This window comes from Leopardus geoffroyi, chromosome E2 (genome assembly GCF_018350155.1).
Source record: "Leopardus geoffroyi isolate Oge1 chromosome E2, O.geoffroyi_Oge1_pat1.0, whole genome shotgun sequence".
Lineage (NCBI taxonomy): Eukaryota > Metazoa > Chordata > Mammalia > Carnivora > Felidae > Leopardus > Leopardus geoffroyi.
The window spans coordinates 8,726,471-8,742,100 of NC_059335.1; the positions used below are offsets into that span (position 1 = coordinate 8,726,471).

The 15,630-nt window shown below is 56.5% G+C and overlaps 2 protein-coding genes and 1 non-coding gene across 9 annotated transcripts in view; 1 reads left to right on the plus strand and 2 right to left on the minus strand.

Annotated features, from left to right (window-relative positions):
* The window catches only part of PPFIA3 (PTPRF interacting protein alpha 3), a 34,171-nt gene that overhangs the window by 7,417 nt on the left and 11,124 nt on the right, over positions 1-15,630 (minus strand). For 3 of the 7 annotated variants that reach the window (XR_006702220.1, XR_006702219.1, XM_045440585.1), the window contains exons 15-29: positions 15,435-15,622; positions 14,087-14,309; positions 13,293-13,456; positions 13,035-13,162; positions 11,955-12,048; positions 11,420-11,501; positions 10,493-10,693; positions 8,854-8,916; positions 8,660-8,686; positions 7,444-7,619; positions 6,932-7,029; positions 6,548-6,723; positions 6,394-6,462; positions 5,999-6,170; positions 5,449-5,520 (exon numbers count right to left, since the gene is read on the minus strand). Coding sequence is in view for 5 of the 7 variants with exons in the window: in XM_045440585.1 (XP_045296541.1) it covers positions 5,462-5,520; positions 5,999-6,170; positions 6,394-6,462; positions 6,548-6,723; positions 6,932-7,029; positions 7,444-7,619; positions 8,660-8,686; positions 8,854-8,916; positions 10,493-10,693; positions 11,420-11,501; positions 11,955-12,048; positions 13,035-13,162; positions 13,293-13,456; positions 14,087-14,309; positions 15,435-15,622 (1,920 nt within the window). In the remaining 2 variants the exon portion in view is untranslated. Of the gene's footprint in view, positions 1-4,568; positions 5,363-5,448; positions 5,521-5,998; positions 6,171-6,393; positions 6,463-6,547; positions 6,724-6,931; positions 7,030-7,443; positions 7,620-8,659; positions 8,687-8,853; positions 8,917-10,492; positions 10,694-11,419; positions 11,502-11,954; positions 12,049-13,034; positions 13,163-13,292; positions 13,457-14,086; positions 14,310-15,434; positions 15,623-15,630 lie in introns of those variants that run through there. The other 4 variants (XM_045440586.1, XM_045440584.1, XM_045440588.1 and 1 more) reach the window with 4 other exon arrangements.
* On the plus strand, positions 64-4,403 carry HRC (histidine rich calcium binding protein). The gene is made up of 6 exons (XM_045440589.1): positions 64-2,459; positions 2,535-2,605; positions 3,186-3,254; positions 3,508-3,562; positions 4,036-4,072; positions 4,259-4,403. Exons 1-6 carry the CDS (start codon positions 263-265, stop codon positions 4,293-4,295), a joined length of 2,466 nt encoding a protein of 821 aa, XP_045296545.1. The 5' UTR covers positions 64-262; the 3' UTR covers positions 4,296-4,403.
* LOC123579524 lies at positions 11,610-11,713 on the minus strand. The gene has a single exon (XR_006702825.1). It is a non-coding gene; the product is annotated as a U6 spliceosomal RNA (small nuclear RNA).

Below are 15,630 nucleotides of genomic sequence, written 5' to 3' on the forward strand. Positions count from 1 at the left end.
GGAGGAGAGAGACCCTATTGGCTGGAACTAGGGAGGGAGGGCCCGAGAGGGGGGTTAGGGGGCTCCTGAGACTGCCTCAGAGGGGTGTCCAGCAGTGAGGGCCGGAGGAAGGCAGAGACGGAGAGAGACACAGCGAAGGAAAGACACAGACAGAAAGAACGAGAAGGACCCCAAAAGGGACAAGGACCCCAGAACTCATCCACAAAGCCACAGCAGCAGCTGGAGCCAGCCCTGGGCAAAGCTCTGCTGCCTGTCTGTCCCCATGGGCCAACGTGGGCCACGGGTGCACACTTCTCTCCTCTGGGCCGCCCTGGCCAGCCTGCTCCTCCCCCCTGCCATGACCCAGCAGCTGAGAGGGGCTGGGCCAGGCCCCAGCAACTGGAACAACAATGCAGGAGTCGTGGGGCCCTCGGAGGACGTGTCAGGTGAGTTTGGCCACCCCATCCACAGCCACGGAGGCCATGGAGATGAGAAGGAGGATGTTTCTACAGAGAGAGAGTATCAATTCCGGAGCTACAGAGGCCACGGAGAAGAGGACGAAGATGTCTCCGGGGAATACAGTCACGGACTCCAAGACCACAGGTACCGAGACCACGAGGTCAGAGAGGAGGATGTCCCTGATGAGGGAGTCTTCACAAAGCACGCTCGGCAAGCCCGTGGGCACAGAGGTCATGAGAATGAAGATGTGGACGATTCGGCCGAGCATGGGCACCACTTCCCCAGCCACAGAAGCCACAGCCATGAGGACGAGGACGAGGGTGAAGTTGTGTCCAGCAAGCATCACCATCATATCATCAGGCATGTACATGGAGGCCACGGAGAGGAGGAGGATGAAGACGAGGAGGAAGGGGTTGTCTCCACGGAGTACGGACACCAGGCCCACAGGCACAGGGGCCACGGGAAGGAAGAGGATGAGGATGCTTCAGATGAGCATCCCCATCACGTCCCCAGCCACCATGGATGCCGAGGCCACGGAGAAGAAGATGACGACGATGTTGATGATGATGATGATGTCGTCTCCACTGAGTACGGACACCACACCCACAGGCACCAAAGCCACGGGAAAGAAGAGGATGAAGACGTCTCAGAAGAACATCCCCATCATGTCCCCAGCCATGGACACCGAGGCCACGGAGAAGAAAATGACGATGATGATGATGATGATGATGTCGTCTCCACTGAGTACGGACACCACACCCACAGGCATCACAGCCACGGGAAGGAAGAGGATGAAGATATCTCAGAAGAACATCCCCATCATGTCTCCAGCCACGGACACCGAGGCCACGGAGAAGAAGATGACGACGATGTTGATGAAGATGATGACGATGTCATCTCCACTGAGTACGGACACCACACCCACAGGCATCACAGCCACGGGAAGGAAGAGGATGAAGACGTCTCCGAAGAACATCCCCATCATGTCCCCAGCCACGGACACCGAGGCCACGGAGAAGAAGATGACGACGATGTTGATGATGATGATGACGATGTCATCTCCACTGAGTACGGACACCACACCCACAGGCATCACAGCCACGGGAAGGAAGAGGATGAAGACGTCTCAGATGAACACCATCATCATATCCCCAGCCACAGACACCGAGGCCACAGAGAAGAAGATGAGGAAGAGGATATGTCCACTGAGTATGGACACCAGGCCCACAGGCACCGAGGCCATGGAGACAAAGAAGAGGAGGAAGAGGATGTGTCCACTGAACACTGGCACCAGAGTCCCAGACATACTCACAGCCTTGGAGAGGAGGAGGAGGAGGAGGAGGAGGAGGAGGAAGAGGAGATCACAGTCAAGTTCAGCCACCACGTTGCAAGCTCCCAACCCCAAGGCCACAAGAGCACTGAGGAAGAGGATTTTCCAGATGAATATAAATCAGCGGTCCCAGACCATCACCACCATGAGGTCCCCAAGGAGGAAGATGCGGACGTCTCTGACAAGCTTGGCCACCAGGCTCCCAGCCACAGGCAACAAGGCCACCAAGATGAAGGAACTGGCCATAGAGGATCCATCAAAGATGAGATTAGCCCCCAGCCCCCAGAACACATGGGGATCAAGGATAGAAGCCATTTGAGGGAGAGAGATTCTAAGGAGGAAGAGGAGAAGGAAGAGGGCCACAGCTCCCATGAAGAAGATGATGAAAGTTCAGAACAGGGAGAGGAGCACACCCGCCATGGCAGCCTGGACCAGAAGGATGAAGAAGATGAGGAGGAAGGTCACGGCCTCAGCCTGAGTCAGGAGGAGGAGGAGGAGGAGGAGGAGGAGGAGAGGAGGGAAGGGAAGGCTGAGGTTCAGGCCCCTCTGAGCCAAGACCACCAAGAGGAGGAAGAGGAGGAGGAGGGACTGGAGGAAGATGAGCTCCCCTTCACCATCATCCCCAACCCACTGGCCAGGAGGGAGGTGGCTGGAGGTGGCTCCAGTGAGGAGGAAAGTGGTGAGGACACTGGTAAGTGATCTGGCCAGGTGGGGGCAGGGAGGAACAGAGTCAGCTGGCTTCACTGCTGCTCTCCTGTCCCCACAGGCCTGCAGGGTGACCAGGAGTACGGGAACTACCAGCCGGGGTCTCTGTGTGGCTACTGCTCTTTCTGCAATGTGAGTCCCCAGCCCAGGTCCAATCCAGGCTGTCCCTGCAATTCATCCCTGGGCTCTAAGGTGGTGCCTTGGGACTGCTCTGAGCAAAGGAGGGGCAGGGGCAGGGGCAGTGCCAGACCAAGACACTTCTGGGGCCATGTAGGGGACAGACTGGAGGCCAGGAGCTGGGGAGGAGGCTGGGGCATTGGTCTAGGAAAAAGAGAGTGAGGTCTGAGCTGTACCTGCAGATATGGGGACAGAGGGGAGTGTCCGTAGGGTGGAAGGGGCAGGTGGAATGGGGCTGGGGACTGGCAGGCTGTAAGGAGAATAGGGAGTAGGGACGAAGAAAACACCCGCACGTCTAGCCCACAGTGACAGAGGGATGTGGTGTCGCCCTGTAACAGGGGAAGCAAGGGGGAAGGAAAGTGGGTTGGAGGAAGATGCTGAGCGGGGGGGGGGGGGGGGGGGGAGGGGGGCGGGGGGCAGAGGTAACGAACCGTCAGGAGTTGGGGACCTGTCCAGGGGGCAGGGTGGAGGACTGGCGGGTGGCTCCCAAAAGGGGTTAGGGTTTCCTTCTAAACCAGAATCCTCCCGTCCCCAGAGATGTACTGAATGTGAGAATTGTCACTGTGACGAGGAGAACATGGGAGAGCACTGCGACCAGTGCCAGGTGACACTTTCCCCGGACCCAGGTTCCACCAAGTCCCAGGATGCCCGGGAACCCCCTGGGCACCCACAGTCCCAAATCTTAGCCTCTGTCCTCAAACTGACCCAACCCCCTATCCCTGATGCCGCCTCAACTCCACACTCCATTCCGCCTCTGACCTTAACCTCTGCCTCTGGCCCCTGTACGGCACCCGCCCCCAACCTGGCTCCGCCTCTGATCTCGTCTTAAACTTCTCTCTCCCCATCCCCGCCCCCAGCACTGCCAGTTCTGCTACCTCTGCCCGCTGGTTTGCGAAACGGTCTGCACTCCAGGTGAGCGCGGGCGAAGCCCAGCGTGGCAAACTCCGTGGAGGCGGAGCCAAACCCCGCAGGCGGGCCCGGGAGGCTTGGGGCGGGGCCAGGCGCGGAGGCGTGGCCAAGGCTGGAAGTCTACGCGTGGAGCGGGGCGCGCGCGGAGGGGCGGGACCTGGGCCGAGGGAGGGTTTGGGACTGATGCTGAGGCCCAGTAGGGAAGGGGTAGAGGCTTCAAGGGTGGGCCTAGAAACGAATGGGCGGGGCCAAAGCAGGTAGAATTGGAAGGACCCGGGCTCCTGGAGAATGGGAACGCCCAGAGCAAGGAGGAAGGAGCAGGACCTTGAAAGGAGTCCCAATAGAAGGAATTCAATTGAGGGAAGGAATTAGGCAAAAGGGGGCGGAGCTAGTCGTGATTCCGGATTCGGTGAATAAGTGGCCCCCTAATTTCACCCGGGGGGTACCCCTCAAGCCTCTTCTCTTTTCTCCCGCAGGAAGCTACGTCGACTATTTCTCCTCCTCCCTGTACCAGTAAGTGGGGGGGGGGGGGGGGCAATTTAAGGGCCCTGTTTAGAAAGGCACTGACCCCTGAGTTATGGACTACCCTGGGACTCCATTTCCCTGTCGGTAAAATGGGCAGATTAGCGATCTCTAGCTAAGTGCCTGGGGTGAGCTTTGAACACTTCGGCTGTCTAACCCCTGCACCCCCCTCGCCAGAGCCCTGGCGGACATGCTGGAAACTCCGGAACCCTGACCCGGCGGCGCGGCTGCGGCGCAGACGCACCTCCCTCGCCCTCCAACCCCTGCCCACGAGCCATATTTATTGAATTGAATATGAATAAACATGTTCCCCGAAACCTCATTGTCAGGCGTGGGGTCTGGATTCTCAGGGCACCAGGGAGCGCGCGGGTGGGCACTGGGGACTGAGGAGTCTGAGGGAGTCTGAGGCCACTCCCTGTGGCCTCCTGGGTTCTTGAGGAGGTTGGTTCCCTAAGGTCCTGGCAAATAAATCAGTCAACACGGGAGCTTTTTGAAACAGTTCTCTTTACCCGTGATCACTGAGTGACGCCTGGGGCAGGGAGGCCGACCAAGAGTCTCGGGCGAGGGCTCCCCCACCTTCCTCCCTCCCCCCACGCCACGTCGCCCAGTGGCATCGTGGAAAGAGGATTCTCCCATGCAAACCCCGGAGCCGGAGGGGAACCGGGAGCGCAGTTCTGCACCCCCTACCCCCGGGGCACGGACACGGCCACAGCACGGGGGGCGGAGAGGCCCCGGGGACACGAGACACTGGGGAGGAAGAGGGGACTCCGCCCGCAGCTGACCCCAGGCACCGGCGACCTGACCCGGCGGGGCGGGGATGAGTGGCACGTGGGGCGAGGCTTGTAGCAGCGAGTCCCCCCTCCCCTCCTTTCGGACGAAGAAGGAAGACTTGGGCCCCGCGACGGGGGAGGAAAAAGGGGAGCGGGCAGCCTCTCCTAGCATGCGGCCCGGGAGGGAAGCCCCGCTCCCTTCCCGCGGGGAAAGGGCCCCCATCTCCCATCGGAAACTGATCAATAAATTACAAAGTAGAGAAAAGGGAGGCGGAAGTTTGGGGCGGGATTTCTTCCCGCCCTCTTCTTTCCCCCTCTCAGTCCAGTTCGTGTGGTTTGGTCCAGGCCCAGTCCTTTTGAGAGGCGGGGACGCGCACTCCCCGCTTGTCTGTACAGATGGTCCGGTCCGCGGCGCGAGCTCCCCCGCCCGCTCTCCCCGGCGAGACCATACTCTGGGCAGGAGGGGGAACAGCCCAGCCTCTGGAAGATTCTTCCGTCCGAGGGAGGTCACCTGCATTGACGCCGGGGCAGTACGTGGAGCAGTGAAGATCCATTGTGCCGCCCCGGACCCCCAAGATCGCCCTGTACAGTCCTCACCTGGAGGCCTACACTAGCAGGAATAGGTCCGGACCGAAACGCCGTCTGCCCGGGAACTCCCAGAAGTCTGGCCTGGAAGGAGAGCAGGGGGTGTGTTCAGGCTGGTGCGCGTGTCAACCACACACACAAACACAGACGCACGCACGCACAGAGCAGGGTTTCTCTGATCCTCAAACTCAAGCGTCCTCTCTTGGATTTTCCCCTCCCGAAATAACAACGAACGCCTGGCTCCACGCCGGTTTCCCTCCCTCTCCCCCAGCGCCCCCCCCCACCCCCCCACCCCTCACCCCGCAGCCTTGGATTCATCTAGGGTGCCCCGGGTGACAGCGGGCGAATTCATTTCCCACTCTGGAAAGGGGGTGCGGGAGTAATCCATTCCACACCCCGAGGTGTGGCATACTGAGCAATCCATTTTTCTTGGATGGGGGAGAAGGGACTAGGCCATTTCGGAACCCGGAGGGAGGCTTCCGGAATGTAGAGTTGGTCCTCTTCCCACCCCGAGAGAGAAAGGGGAAGGGAGGAGGGGCTGCCGCATTTGGGAGCCGCCCACCTTCCGGCTGCAGCTTGCGGAGAGGGAGCCCCGGAGATCCCAAGGCCCCTGCTGCGGCCGAACGAAAGTTGGGGGGCAACATCTCAGCTGAATCGGGGGTTACGCCTCGGAGGTCCTTCTCTCGGAACATCTTCCGCCAGGATGGGGAGCGGCTGAAGGACTTGGCGCTGTCCTAGGTATAGGGGCCGGACAGAGGGTGAGGGACGAGAGCCGGGGTCTGAGTCAGCCGCTTCCTCTGACGCCAGACCTCTCGGATTTCATCTCTCCTTTAACCCCGCCCCTGCCCTAGTCCCACCTCCAACCGCGTCCCGCCGCAAAGTCAAGCCCCACCCCTTCGGCTCAGACCCCAGAGGTGCCGCTGGGAGCTGAGACCCCTCAGCGGCCGCCGCGCCCACCTCGTCCAGCCGCCTGTCTGTGCCCAAGGAGATGAGGTTGCTGAATTCCTTCTCCAGGAGCTGCCGGGCCTGGGGACGAGAGGTGAAGGGAGGGTTGCAGTCTGCGAGGTGGGGATGCCCAGTGTGGCCCAGTGTGGCCCGAGCGGTAGCTCACCTGCGCATTCTGCGTGGGGATCTGCAGGAGCAAGGCCAGGTCGGAGTAGTCGAAGGTCTCGTCCAGGGCGAGAAGCGCCCCGTGCACCCCGCTCTCCGTGAGGTTCGTGGCAAATTCCTTCAGTCCCAGTCCGGACACCCAACCCATGACCCGCTCATTGGACCACACCATCACGTCTGGGACAGAAGGGACTGTCAGCTGCTAGCTGGTCCAATTACCCCCATTTCCTCATCCTGGCCACGCCCCCATGCTGGCTCCACCCCCTCACCAAAGGCCCCTGCTCCTGCCTTCCTAGTCTCCCGCCTCCCCTAATCATACCTCCTCCCTTACCCGTCCCCAAATCCTCCACCTGGCTGCCAGGGAGACCTTGACACTCCTACTCACCTCGGATCTGGGTCTGACTCTCTTCCCGCCTCCGCTCCAAGTCCTTCCGGTCGTAATTGAGCCGTTTCAGGCACATGATCCCATAATGCAGACTCACCCTGAGCAATAGGGAAAGTGGGGTCACAGATGAGCCTGGACAACCCCAATGGCTGCTGTTTCTTCCCTCCCCATTGGCTGCAGTCTTCTGGGAAAGGCTGGGGAGTTGTTCCACGGGGTCAGTTTTATGGATTGCTGACCTTCCCAGGAGTTGGGGTGTTTCCAACAGGCAGGGCCTATTGGTTCCCCTGGGCAGGGTGTGGGGTCAACTAGCTAACTAAGCTTTTCGAGGACGTGGACTTTTCCTAGTGAACTATCTTATTTGTGGAAAGGGCACGGAAGTCAGGATTTCCTGAGAACCCAGGCTAAAGGGCCAAGGATAGTCCAAGGAATGTCCCTTCACCAGTCCCATTGGCCAAAGACTCTGGGAGTGAGGCTCCCCCCTGGGCTGTCCCCATTGGCCGGGCAGCCCCCACCTGTGGAAGCTGTCCACCATCTTGAGTTGACCCCGGAGCTCCTTCTTGTTAAGATGATCCAACATGCGGGCATCCACCAGCGACTCCATGAAGTAGCTTCGGTATTGGGGCAGGCCCAGGCTGGGCAGCCAGTCGTTGCCCACCCACTCGTGGTTCATGTCACCATATGCCAGGATCTGGGGCCATGGGCAGGTGGGGGAGGGGTCAGGCCCTCTGACCCCTTCCCATGTGTGTATGAAAGGGTGCACCCCAGCCCCCGACCCAAGGTTGTTCTTTTTCCACCCCACATGAGGACAATGGTCATTCTCTGCTCAGGACAATGGACCAATCCAGTTGTCTCTTACTCCTTCGGAATGACAGAATAGACCCTTGCCTACTCAAAAGTAGGGGCCGTGGACCCGCAGCATCACCATCACCTGTGCACTTTCTGGAACTGGAGAATCTCAGACCCCACCCCAAGGCTACTGAATCAGAATCTGCATTCTCACAAGATCCTCGCTGTGCGAAGCACTAAGCTAGCACTGTCCCAGCTTAGAACAATGGATTAGTCCAACATCACTACTCCCCCCAAGTCAGGACCACGGATTCTTCCCACAACAAACGATAATGGATCTATCCATCACTCTGGCACTGTCCAAAAATATTAATGCTATATCTGGCCCAGGACAATATTCTGAATCAGCCCAAAGTCCTGCACTCCCTGTAGCATAAGGAAACAATCAATACCTCCCCCTGACTAGAAGCAAAGACCCCAGTCTAACCTAGGTCAGGGGAGTTCAAGCCTTCCCCTTCTTGAGAACCAAGTGTAGCTCCTCCTCCTCCTCCCCAACTTGAGGCCTGCCTGACCTGCCGCCTCCCCAAAATGCTTTCCCTTTTGCCCCAGTACACGGACCGGTCCCACTCCCTCTCAGCCATAGAGAACACGGACTGCTCGATGTCTCCCTCTAGTTACAGCAGTGGAACAGCCCCTGAACCCCCGCAACTCACGATAATGGAATGGCCCATGCCCCACGCTAACAATGGAAAAGTCCAGACTCTTACACCGACCCCCAACAAGCCACAGCGAGACGGTGCAAAGCCCAGCTCAGTGCAGCGCCCCCCCGCGGTGGTGATGGAACGCTGCGGCCAGGGTGGGGGTGGGGCTTGGGAAAAGAGGGGTGTGCATGCAGCGTGCACAGCCTGTTCATGCGTCCACGTCCCGCCCCACGCCCCCTACCTGCTCCCAGCTGATCTCCTTGGTCTCCTGACCCGTTAGTGGGAAGAGGGGAGAGAAGGGGTGGGTTAAGGGGCAGGCGGACGGCGGAGGGAGGGAAGGACGAACAGACAGACGAAGGGACAGAGATTCGCCCCCCCACCCCTCCCCAGGGACAGTTAGTGCCACCCCCAAGGTCGCCGGCAGGGGGCACTCACAGGCTTGGTCGTTGCCGTAAGGGACTCCATCTCCTCGTGTGTCATCCACACGTTTCCTGTGGACTGAGGGACAAGGGGTGTTACGGAGGTTGAGAGAGAGCTTGTGGATAGGGGAGGGGAACGGGGTAGTATTCCTAAAGGCCCAGGCCAGATCCATTTATATACATTCTGCTTTCTGCCTCAGAAAGGACAGTCACTGCTCTGGGTCAGGCAGCGAAGGAGAAAACTAATGATCATTTATTGAGCACCTACTGTGTACCAGGCAAAAGAACATGGGCTTTGGGGGCGCCTGGGTGGCTCGGTCCCTTAAGCGCCTGACTTTGTTGCAGGTCATGATCTCGCGGGTTTTGAGTTCGAGCCCCGCATCGGGCTCTCTGCTGCCAGCACAGGGCCTGCTTCGGATCTCTGTCCACCCGCCTCTCTCTCTGCCTCTTACCCGCTTGTGCTGTCTCTCTGTCTCTCTCAAAAACAATAAATAAACATGAAGAAGAAGAAGAAGCAGCAGAAGCAGAAGAAGGAGAAGAGGAAGAAGAAAGGCTCCGGGGTCCGACAAATTTAGGGAAATTGCTGGTATTTTGCTGTGTGGTCCTGGGCACAACGTCACCTCTCTGACCTCACACAGATGGATTCACAATGAGGTGGCAGATACAGCAATGGGACAAAAGTTTGGAGGGGGGGGTGATATGGGGATGCGTAGTCACATTTATTGGCCACCTGCACCCAGCAACCCCACAGGTTAGGAATTCATACACTGATTCAAAAACATTTATGTAGCTCCTCATGAGTGCACAGTTGGTAGGGTCTGGGATGCACGAGGGGAAATTTGAAAATAGACTGAATAGATGACTTTGATGATAATGGTAACGCCCTTGGATATGAGGGCACGGTGGCTACGTAGGCGAATGTTCTTATTGTTAGCAGGTGCCCTGCAGAAGTCATTTTTCAAGCTAACCAGTAATGACGTCCGCAAATTACATTCAAGGGCTTCAGATAAACGCGCGCGCATACACACACACACACACACACACACAGCAAGCAGGGCAAGGAGTTAACAATTGCTGAATTAGTTTCTTCACGGATCAAAGGATAAATATTAGACGACAATAAACACTAGGGAGGAAAATTAGGTGTTAATGTGTTGGGGTGATGGGGCGGGTGACCAGTTCGGTTGCTGAGTTAGGAAGGCCTCTTGGAAGTGGTGACATTTGAGGTGAGGCCTCAAGGATAAGAAGGAGAAACAGGACGTGGTGGGGGGTGGGGGGCGTGGGGGGTGGTGCTCCAGGAAAAGGAGCAGCATGTGCTAAGCCGGGGGGGGGGGGGGGGGGGGGGGGGCGGGTGGGTGGTGTTCATCAAGGGGTTTATAAGGAACTACATGAATTCCGCTTTTTCTCCAGGATGGAGTCCCCTCTGTATAAGACAGACTGAGGTGTGGGGGTACAGGGAAGGCAGGGAGACCTGAGGAGGAACACCTTCCCCCCCCCTCCCCACCCCTCGACCCCAGGGATAATCCAGGTGAGAGATCAAGGGAAGGGAGTCTGAGAGACCAGGCTGGAGTTAGCGAGCCCAGTATTGGCTAGTCTGAGGACAAGAGGCGGGGTCCTGAGGCGGCAAGGGCTGGGATTGGCCTCCGGACACTCACCGTGCGGGAGGAGGCGGGCGCTGAGGGCGAGGTGAGGGAGACCATTTCCTGGATGGCGAGGCGCAGCTTGAGCCGGTGCAGGGGGTTGCTGATGCCAATCTCCCGCTGGATCTCCGTGTCCGACAGGTTGGCCATGATGGCACCGCTCTTGACGTTGGCCCGGCAGGCGGCCACATACCATGCAGGCATGCCTACCCACAGCTGGGCCGGAGGAGGGGTGGGGCGGGGAGGGAATGAAGAGACAGCGCATGGAGACGGAGGCAATATGGGCGGGGAAACGGGAGAGACAGGAGAGAAACAGAAAGAAAAGGAGAGAGGGGGAGACAGAGAGGTGGGAAAGTTAGCGGTGAGAAGCAACAGAGACGGGGCAAGGCAAACAGACAAGAGGGCATCAGGGGGAGACACAGCAGGGGGAAAAAGGGGGAGAGTCAGAGGGTAACCCCCAGAGTCACAGGGGAAAGAGGGACGGGGAGAGACAGAGATGAGGAGAGACATACAGAGATGAGAGAGAGATGGGGAGAGAAAGAAGCCAATGACATTGGGAGGGAGACATGGGAAGAAATGTGGGGAATGACAAAAACACAGATGGAGAGCAAGACAGAAGAGAAGACACAGAGAATCCCATGTAGTCAGAGACATGGGGAGACACAGAGAGAGAAAGAGAGAGGCCACAGGAGCGTAGGGCCGAGGTGGGCGTGGCCAAAGGGGCAGGGGATGGGGGGAGAAGAAGGAGGAAGCTGTTTAGATCAACAGCGAGGCTGACCTCTCCCGGGGCCTCATCCCCCTCTGGCCTCCGTCCCCCCCCCCCCCCTCCCCGCTTCGGGCTAGGAGGAGGATGCGGGGTGGCGCTGGGCAGCACTCAATGGCAGGGCTGTCACAGTCACAGGAGTTGGGGATCAAGATCAGGGCATTTCTGGGCCCCAGTACCTCCAGCCAGGAGACCACAGTGGGCCCATCCCAAGCAGCGAAGGGCAGGCCCTGGCGGCAGGCCTCTTCCAGAAGTTCGTGCCTGGGGGACAGAGGCTTAGGGCAGGAGTTCTCAGGAGTAGAGACCCCCAGCCCTCCAGGATGGGCCCCTTTACCACAAATCCCCCCCCCCCCACCAGCCCTTTTTTGTTATTTAATGGAACGCTTCGTGAATTTGCTTGTCATCCTTGCACAGGGGCCAAGCTATCTTCTCTGCATCGTTCCAGTGTTAGTATATGCGTTGCCAAAGTGAGCATCCAAAGCACTTTTTATGAAAGTAGAAAATTTGGAAGGAGGTTTTAAGAAAAAAAAAAAAAAAAGTGAATCTCTGTAAGTGGTCTCCCCCAGTCCAATCAAGAAAGAAGAGGAAAAAAAATGATAAAAACTTGGGGGTTCCCAAGTTCTCAGGCAAGCAAATCCCCTTCCAGCATTTTCTTCTCACATATGACCACCAGCCCTCCCCCCCTTCCCGCCCCCCCCCCATGCATGCACTCACTTCCTCTTGTTCCTTCGGTCCTTGTCTCCTGGGCCTGTCAGCTTGGCTAGCCCCAGAGGATCCGTGGCCAGTGTCTCGTCTGAGGGTGTTCCTGCTGGAGGCAGGCAGGGGCCAGAGTTTGGAGAGTCTCAAGTGGGAAGGAGATTCTTTGATGTTGGGGGATGCTGAGAAGGATGCCAGGGAAGCAGAGGTCCCAAGGGAGTCGTAAATGAGGCCACAGAGAGGGAATGACAGAGCCAAGCAGGAACCAATTGCACCTCCCAGGCGGTGAATTGGGGACATCCCCAAAATGGGGATGTCTTCCCGGGGCTGGCCTTGGTAAGGTGGTAAGTGTTTAACAACTAGCTCTCCAGGGAGGGAGTGGGTATTCCCCGATTTGTAGTGGTTGTCGGTTTCCATGGCAGAAAGAATCCCACAAATTTCAAGCTACCAAGGTAATGTCAAGAAGCTCACTAAATGCCTGCAAGTTGGCTTTCACAAGCCAGTACGAGCAGGCTTCAGCACACCATGTGCCTTGCCTTTAAGCAGTCCTCTCTCCTTCTCTACTAAAGAATAAGCTGGGGCGCATGGGTGACCCAGTCAACTGAGTGCTCTTGATTTCAGCGTGGGTCATGATCTTGACGGTTCATGAGTTCGAGCCCCACATCAGACTCTGCACTGCTTGGGATTCTCTCCCTCCCTCTCTCTGCCCCTCTCCCTGCTCCTGCACTCTTTCTCTCAAAAGAAATAAATAACCATTTTTAAAAAGAGGTAAATGAAATAAATTTGTTTAGCCTTCTCCCCACCAAGTCACACAGGCAGGGCTCAGAGTGCCTTCTCCTTGTCCTTCCTCCTTCTTGCTACCTCTGCTGAGTCCAACCCCTTTCACATCCTAGACTCACATGAATGTCAAGTGAATTTGTGAAAAAGAAGATGGAAAGGAGGAACAAAGGAAGGTAGCAAAGAGGGGAGGGAGGGAGGAAGGAAGGAAAGAAGGAAGGAAGGAAGGAAGGAAGGAATAAAGAAAGGAAGAAAGGGAGAAAGGGCAAAAGGGAGAAAGGGAGAGAGAAAGAAAAACAGGGTTGGCATCAGAGTACTCACCCAGAGAAGAGCTGTCCCGGCCTGGTGGTCCCATTCGTCCCTTCTCCTTCTTGCCAAAGAGACGGCCTATGGATGACTTGATGCTCTTCTTCTTGGGGGCTTTGTGCAGGGAATCTGGGGTGCCTTCACTGGGTGAGCAGGACAGAGTAAGGGCCGACTCCATCTAGGATGTCTCCTTTTCTCCCAAGTCCTTGTCCATCCCCCTGATACATCCTCCCAAGCAAGCCCCTCCCCATCCCATCCTTTGTCCCTGCTGACCTTCCCCGTGAAGGCCCCCCATCTTCCAGGGATCCTGCTTGCAGTGCCAAGGCCTGCGTCATTCTCTCAAGACGGGCAGAGCGGGGAGTGGGAGGTGGGGTGTCTCCTGGGATGGCTGGTCCCTCCCCTCGTGGAGCACCAGCTTCCTCCTTGGGGACATGATTCTGGGGACAGAAAAGCAGAGATCCTGAAATGAATTGGAGGGGTCATGTTGGGGGCTCTTCATTAGTTGGGATGTCTACTAGGGAGTGTCTGGAATGGCCTTGGTTCTGGGTACCATTTCTGAAGGTAGCCTAGATCAAGTAGGGGTGAGTTGCAGAAATATAACAGCAATGAGTCCCACTGGAGCTTGACCAGTGTTCATGTAGCCTAGCTTCTGGTGTCAGAAGTGGGATCTGCTCAGACTCAAGGAAAGCGAATAAGTTACTCATTCTGGAAGCTGGGAAACTGGGTTTAAGGCAGTAAAATAGGACTAATATACCTTATTCCTCCCCAAAGGTCAATTCTGATGATCTAATGGTAGTTCTCAAATGTATGTTTAGTCACCAAAAAAACCTTGTAGAAACTTAATGCATAAAACAGGTAAAAGCAGGCCAGATTTGACTAAAGTTCAAGTTAAGGTTCATAAACTCAGTAGCTCAGGCTTTATGCCCTTTAAGTTGGAACTTTTAGGAAGAGCTAAGGTTACTTTTGAAAATCACTGGTGTGAGGGGCTATTGTTGCTGTTTGTTGGGGAGCCCTGTATCTGACTTCCCCTGGCCACCCCACCAAATGAAGGATTTCAGAACACTCACAGCTTTGTCGGTGCCCTCGCGGGCAGGGCTAGGAGGTGCCAGACGGGGTGTTGAGTGGCCAGAGCTGGGAGGGGAGGGGCTGGCAAGGGTAGAGGTAGTGAGGGAGGGGGGCAGTGAGCAGCTACTGCGGTAGCGGCCCAGTGAGTCCAGGCCAGAGCCAGACACCCGGCTCTCCAGCTCCTCAGCCCTTTGTTCTGTTGTCTCCTTCTCCTCTTGGATGAGCCTGAGGAGGGAATGGGGGGAGAGTGCATGAGAGGACAGAGGCAGGCAATGGGGGACAGAGTCTGGGGATCCCAAAGGGCCAGGAAGGCTTGATGGGGCACAAAGAATTTCTGGGGAAAGCACAATGAGGTTAGAGGGTCTTGGGGTATTCATCATGGCCTCATGGGTTCAATGGGAGTCAAGGAATCATCATAGTTCCAGAGATCATGGAGGAATGGGGGGACAACAGGATGATTAGGGTCTGCATCAAGGCTACCAGGATGATAAGCTCATGGTTCTGTAAAATCGTAAAGATTACAGAGCGGGAGGTCAAATGCCAAGGAGGAGAGAAAAAGAGCAAGATCATAATAAGATCAGAATAAGATCAAAGACTCTGAGGTCCACCTAGGATGTGGAAGTTCACGGAGTCATTTGGTATGTGAATCGATGCCTCAACTCAGAATGAATGACTTTGGATGGAAAGTGGTGGTCATGTTGGTACATCTGCTGAGACCCACGAAGAGTTGTTGTTAGAAAATTGCCAAATAGGGCAATTTCTGGGAAGTCAGGGTAGACTTTATGGTAGTGGAGGATTTATAATAAATTGAGGATTCTTGTTATATTAGGTAAAAATTCTTGGTATCTTGAGTTGAGGTTCTTGAAGTATTAGGATGAGATTCTTGGCGTTTTGGATTGGAGACCTTGGGTTGTGTTGAGATTCTTGGGATACTGGGGGACTCTGGGCATTAGTTGTGTGAAGCCATGACCTCCATGGTGTATCAGAGGACTCTTGGTGTAGTGGCTTAAGAACTTTGGCATTTCAGGATGCAGTCTTTGGTGTATTGGGCAATTGTGAATACTGGATGGGGAATAGATAGAAAGATGATAGATGGATACATAGATAGAGATGGATAGATAAAACAATAGATAGATAGATAGATAGATAGATAGATAAGAAGCACATAACACAGGAGACTTCTGGGTGTTTCCTGGGGTATCCTCGTTACTGAAGGGAGCGTTGGGCTGGGGGAGTTCCTTGAAGATAGTAGGACAGGAGATACGCTCAGACCTTCAGATCAGTCTCCAGAGCCAGACGGGCTATGGGGTCAGTTCAGGCAGGGCAGAGAAAAACTGGGCCAGTGCTCACTTGATCTCCTTGTTAATGGCTTCCAGCTGCTCTTGAAGCATGATGGCCAGCGTCTGCACGTCGGCCTGTCCGCTGGGGGAAAGTAGCTCAGCTCCAAACATCCCCTCAGCCTCCTCTTCGTCTGAGCCATCCAGCTCCCCAGGGAACGGGGGTGGCATGGACCCCGCAGGGGCAGACCGCTCCCACTCCTGTCTCT